At 40.4% G+C, this 6091-nt stretch overlaps 1 protein-coding gene across 1 annotated transcript; it reads right to left on the reverse strand.

The window, feature by feature from the left end:
- Positions 1 to 73: 73 nt before the first annotated feature.
- On the reverse strand, positions 74 to 5852 carry LOC119504502 (serine protease HTRA2, mitochondrial-like). The gene is made up of 8 exons (XM_037796652.1): positions 5134 to 5852; positions 3515 to 3719; positions 2372 to 2566; positions 2001 to 2033; positions 1314 to 1422; positions 1137 to 1206; positions 946 to 1041; positions 74 to 581 (listed from the first exon to the last, which is right to left on the reverse strand). The coding sequence occupies exons 1-8, from the start codon at positions 5580 to 5582 to the stop codon at positions 416 to 418; spliced, it is 1323 nt and encodes a 440-aa protein (XP_037652580.1). The 5' UTR covers positions 5583 to 5852; the 3' UTR covers positions 74 to 415.
- Between the last annotated feature and the right edge of the window lie 239 nt (positions 5853 to 6091).

Consider the following 6091-nt stretch of genomic DNA (forward strand, 5'->3'; position numbering starts at 1 on the left):
TTCACAAACTGTATTTTGGGTTAGAAAAAAACAACATGACTAGTTTTGCTCCTTTGCCAAGTAAGAAGAAGTGTTTTGTAGAGGTAGAAAACTCATGTTTATTGTACGCAGAGAAACCCGAGGATAAATACTGGACTATTGATCCATTTAAGTCTTTACTTCCTGGCAGGTTCATGATGATTCAAACAGTTTGAATTTGAGAAATCACATTGAAATCATTGTGTAGTTAACAGTCATCAGCCATGTAGAGAAAGACTACGAGAGAAGTTCAAAACTAGATAATACTCACTGACGCTGTAATTTCCTTTCCAGTATCAACAAAATATTAAACAAAAGTCACCTGACATCAAAACATGAACTAATCATGTAACCGTCTGTCCTTCAGGTTAACGTGAAGTTAAGAAACTAAATAGTGTTACTCTGTGCACTCTGGAGTCATTTGCAGTCGGATTAGCTCGTGTCCTCTCTGCACCACCATGGTGATGTTGTCGCTGCTGCGGACGGCCTGGTAGATCTCCTCTGAGGTGTTCACCTTCACTCCGTTGATCTCCACCACGACGTCTCCGGGTAGCATGCCAGCTCTGAAACGAGTACGACAGTATTGTGGGTTAGTAACATATCATACAAGCTAAAATTCCTTGCCTACTACTGTATATCAGAAGAGGTCAAAACTCCAGAAACAACTTTATTGTGAGACTAACGCGTTTCAACTTCTGGCCTTCATGAGGGTCAAGTCGAAACATGGTCTCACAGTAAAGTTGTTCCTTATGCTACAAGTGTTGCTGGAGATTTGACCTCTTATGCACTTTGGAAGCAAGTGTAGTTGTGCCAGAAAGCCCTACTCTGCTTCTCCTACTGTATATCAAGAAGGGAAAAGCACAAACTCCAACGCTAAAAGGGAGCAAGAAGGATCTTCTACAGCCCGTAGTCGCTTGATCTGCTCACCTGTTGGCCGGGGAGCCCATGATGACTCTGTGGATCATGATGCCATGTGTCACGTCTGGGAAGGACGGGTCTCTCAACTTCAACTCTGCAATGATGCTGAAACAAAGGGACAAAACAGAAACACATCTGGTTGGTGGCAGCTCTGCTGGAACTACACCCTGTTTTATCATTTCTGATTGTGAAGCATTTACCTCGGCGTCAGTGTCAGCATCATCACACCTATGTACCGCCGCTTCGTCTCTGAGTCACCAAACCAAGAACCTTGAAGGAGATGCATAAAAACAGGATGCGTAAAAATAATTTAGTTGTGTGCTACAGAGAATACTGGAGACAGAAAGAGGGTGTGATGTGTAGCTTTTGATTCTTACTCTTTTTTTTCCCTGCTTGATCAAGAAAAAGTCTGACGCGATCAGAAGGAATAGCAAAAGAGATCCCTGAAGTGACCTTCATGGTGTTGATACCGATGACTTCACCATCCTAATTAGAGGAGAGATAACACATTCAGAGAGCGTGTTGTACACTAATATATTGTTCAGCTGCCAGTGTCGTCAATCTGAGTCAATAAACTCTTCATTTTGAAAGGTCAACAAATGTCATGGTAAGTAGGTGATTATTAGCAATTAACATATTTGAAATTTGCCCAATGTTTACCTCAAAATTACTCCAACATTATTTACTAATCATATTCCGCTATTTCCCAATAAGCAGTAATAAATATCTGGTAATTTATTTAATACATTGTGATGATTTTTCCAGCTGCTAGGAGAAACTTAAACACAAAAAAGTACATTTTAAGTGTTAAACTATTCAGTCTACATATCCTGTAACGACATTGTAAGAAGTTGCCTAATACAACGATGTGTAATAAAGACATGTGGATTCTTTCAGGTAACATTGAGTTATATGAGTAAGTTCACTGTAACCACATAAACTAAATTACTCAAATGAATGTTTTTCTGTCCATTCAAGCGTCACACACCACAGTCACAGTCGGAACAAGTTTTTGTGACGTTATGAATGTGATGATCAACATGTGAACCGGACCTGTGACTCACCAGGTTTATCAGGGGACCTCCAGAATTTCCAAACTGCAAAACAAATCAGTCACATGTGACGTTAATATGAGACATTTCTGAGTCACAGTAAATCCTCTCCTGATACATTTAAAACTTTTGTTCCCAACGTGCAGTCTAAGCAACTCGTGTCCTCTTTGCACCACCACGGTGATTTTGCGTGAAGATCCCGTTTACGCCGAGATGTATTTAAGCTCACCTGATCTGTTCACTTCCCCGTGACTCAGTTTTCACATCCCCTCCCCCCCAAAAAACCTTTTTTTCCATTTCTCTCTTCCTTCTTTCTCTCTTGTTTGAATACAGGAAGCCTTCTCTTAGGGTTTGGTAATTAGTGCCGTCTGCAGAATACTCACATCAATGGCTGCATCAGTCTGGATGTAGTCCATGTTGGAGTTGGACAGGCCCAGCTCCTTGCTGCCTCTCTGTACGGAGCTGACGATTCCGGACGTGATTGTATTCCGTAAAGAGAACGGGCTTCCCATGGCAACCACAAACTCTCCTTGTCGAACATCAGACGACTTACCGAGGGTGAGCGTGGGTAAAGGGTTCTACGTGTCGGAGGGGAGAGAGAGAGAGCAGTTCAACAGTACATCCTCACAGATCGTAGGTCAGTCATACTATCATAATGAAACAGAGCTTCCTATTGCATCAATGCCCTTTTATTCTTGCTGCACTGACCTGATCATGCAAGTGTCCTGCTTCATTATAAAGCTGCTGGATGAGCCTTTAGTTATTCTATCTCAGTGCTGCTTTGCGATGGGGAAAACAAGAGGACCCTTCATTTTGCTATAGCCGTCTTTCAGTAGACTGTATGAATCTCAGCCTTGTAATTCTCAGACAAAAAAAGATACAGTCGTTCTTCAGAGGTCGTACAGGAGATAAACTGACACTATTTAACTGACAACACAAAAGTTCAATGTACTTATCTTGACCATGAGACTGCTTTATATACTGTATATTGTACATTAAAGGAACCGTACGTAACATTTCGGGGATCTATTAGCAGAAATGGATTATAATATTCATAACTATGTTTTCATTAGTGCGTAATCACCTGAAACTAAGAATTGTGTTTTCGTTAGCTTAGAATGAGCCCATCATATCTACAAAAGGAGCGGGTTCATATTAAATTGTCACAAGAATGAAGTTTGAAGATTTAAATGCCATAAAAATGTTGCTAATGTTGATCACATTGTGGGCTCATTGGTGCGTTTCCCTCCTTATTTGCTGAATTTGTAATAAGTTATTACAAACCATCTGGCTTTATTGTTGTCAATCACTGGACATTCCCCTGGTTTCATGTATGTGAAGAAACCACTTTTTGTGTTCTACCTTTAACGGTATTTACTTTTGTTTTCTGATTCTGTCTGTTACAGTTATGATGCTCTGATTGTCTCAGTGCTTCCACCACTGTGATGGAAGCAAATGTGGATCAGTGAGTGAAAAAAGTAAACAAACAGTTCCTTTAGCAGAGATTATTGTAGTTAGTTGCTCACCCTTGAAGTGATTTTGATGGTGGCAATGTCTGCCGCTGGATCAACATCTTGCACAGTGGCATTGTACATGTCCCCGTTGGTGAGCTTCACACGGACGCCTCTCTTGTTGGCCACAACGTGAGCATTGGTGACAATGAGACCATCACTGCTGATGATGAAACCAGATCCATTTGACACTGGGATTTCTCTCCCTGAAAACGGGTGCCTGTAAAACGGTAAAAGCAGTTGATCTTATTCAGTCTGGAAGCTAAATGTGTTATTTAGATTCATCTGCACGGAAAGGAAAACCAAAACATTAGTTTAGAGACTGACAAACAGGCAGCTTCAACAAGATCCGGTAAACAGGACCCCCCATCATCATGTCATTTGATAACGAGCTTTATTTAGTGGAGAACATTCACATATTCACAAACAAAGTTAATCACATTACCGCGAACCAGTCCCCCAGCCTATGAAGGTCATGGTTATGACAAAAGACAATCTAATGCCAACATATTGAATTAGGTGACTAATTAGACAGAAAATAACCGTCAATTTTGACAACCTGTTATTCTACATAGTTATTTATAAAGTACTAACCCCTCCCCCAAATATCCCCTGATCACAACTACAAAAATAACAGTTCCTTATTATTCTGTTTCACATCATTAAATTAAATTCTTTGGATTTTTCAGTTGCTGATATTACTTCCAAGAAATGATTTGCGAGCTCTCTAATTTATGATGGACCTTTGTCATCTCATAAGATTAAAAGGTTAGTGCTCACCTACAATCTGTAATGTTAAAAAGCACGGACCAAGCCAGAAATCTTGGTGTAGTCATGGACTCTGACCTGAGCTTTAACAGCCATATTAAGACAATTACAAAGACAGCCTTCTATCACCTGAAGAATAAAGCAAGAATTAGAGGACTGATGTCTCAGCAGGATTTGGAAAAACTAGTCCATGCATTTATCTTCAGCCGACTTGACTACTGTAACGGCGTCTTTACTGGTCTTCCTAAAAAATGGATCAGACAGCTGCAGCTGATTCAGAACCTGCTGCTGCTAGAGTCCTCACTAAGACCAAGAAAGTGGATCATATCAGTCCAGTTCTGAGGTCTCTAAACTGGTTCCCTGTCTCTCAGAGAATTGATTTCAAAATACTGCTGCTGGTTTACAAAGCACTAAATGGTTTAGGGCCAAAATACATTTCTGATCTTCTGCTATGTTATGAACCATCCAGACCTCTCAGGTCATCTGGATCAGGTCTGATCCCAGAAACCTGCAGAACCAACTCCAACTCTGAGTTCATTTAAATCAAAGCTTAAAACTTTCCTGTTTGCTGCTGCCTTTCATTAAACCAGATAATGATCTTATACTGCACTACAGCTTTTACTCTTGTGTGTTATAATCTATTTTAGCTTCTATCCTAGCTTTTATTTTTTTATTTTCTAAACTTTAATGTTTTTATAGCTGTTTTAATTATGTTTTAATTATGTCTTAATGTTCTTGAATGTTTATGTAAAGCACTTTGAATTGCCCTGTTGCTGAAATGTGCTATACAAATAAAGCTGCCTTGCCTTGCAGTGGCAACATAGCTGAGAATTTGGATGTTAACAACATTTCAACAGTGGACTCACCTGCCCAGGATTTCAATGTACACCACAGCTGGAGTGGACTTTTCCACCACATCTGCAATGAAGTTGTATTTATACCGAGGGCTGTCAGGCTTATAGGGAGAAGCACACTGAGCTGATGGCAGCAGGAGTTCAAGAAACCGAGAGACACTTCCGTCCTTCACTTTGTCTTCTTCTTTTCGACTGTCCAGAAGAGCCACACCACCACAGAGACCCAGACCCACAGAGACAGACTTCAGCAGAGAAGATCTGCTGTTATTATCACGACCACTGTTTCTGTCCCACCCAACAGAGGGTGTCCTGTCCAGACTGGTGTCCTCCTCTGCTCCTCTTACAACAGAGGACACCCTGGACACTGTCCTCTCTGTTAAAGAGTCGAGTCCACGGCTCTGACACCGAGCTTGTCTCCTTAGTGCGGACAGAAAACACCTGTTGAGAGGAGTTGCTGCCATGTTGCATCACTTCAGTCACTTCAGGAGTTTAAAAGACAAAACAAACACTTTATATCCAGAGATATATCTCTACAGTAACAACGGTCCGCTTGGTGTTGATTATAATAGCCACGCTGTTTACATGAATTAAAACAATACCGTACAAATAACGCCCTGTGAATTCCTCTGTTATCTACAGCTGAGAGATTAACCAGCGACAGACAGCTGGAAGAAAACAACCTTAACCAGGAAGCGTGACTTTGATTCGAGTCTGCGCAGTACGACTTCCTCTTCTTCTTCCGCCGACGACTGGTCTGGAGTGTTAGAATAAAAATAAAAATATATAAAACAATTAGCAATTTAGACACGACTTGTCATATAAGAGAATAAAAAAATGACAGAAATTTAAATGTAAACATAGCTCTTAATAAATAATAATATGGTTCATTAAAAACACGAAAAAATACAAATACAAAAGAACAGCTGAAGGTACAACATATTTTAAAGTTCAACTGCTTTTGTTAAAATGA

Source organism: Sebastes umbrosus, chromosome 16 (genome assembly GCF_015220745.1).
Source record: "Sebastes umbrosus isolate fSebUmb1 chromosome 16, fSebUmb1.pri, whole genome shotgun sequence".
NCBI lineage: Eukaryota > Metazoa > Chordata > Actinopteri > Perciformes > Sebastidae > Sebastes > Sebastes umbrosus.

Bases quoted from the DNA above. Each gene is read 5' to 3' on its own strand.
- LOC119504502 (XM_037796652.1), bottom strand. From the start codon at position 5,582: ATGGCAGCAACTCCTCTCAACAGGTGTTTTCTGTCCGCACTAAGGAGA. The intron at 2,567-3,514 runs GTGAGCAACTAA...TCCGACACGTAG, and splicing joins CCATCAAAATCACTTCAAGG to AACCCTTTACCCACGCTCAC. The intron at 2,034-2,371 runs GTGAGTATTCTG...TTTGTTTTGCAG, and splicing joins AGACTGATGCAGCCATTGAT to TTTGGAAATTCTGGAGGTCC.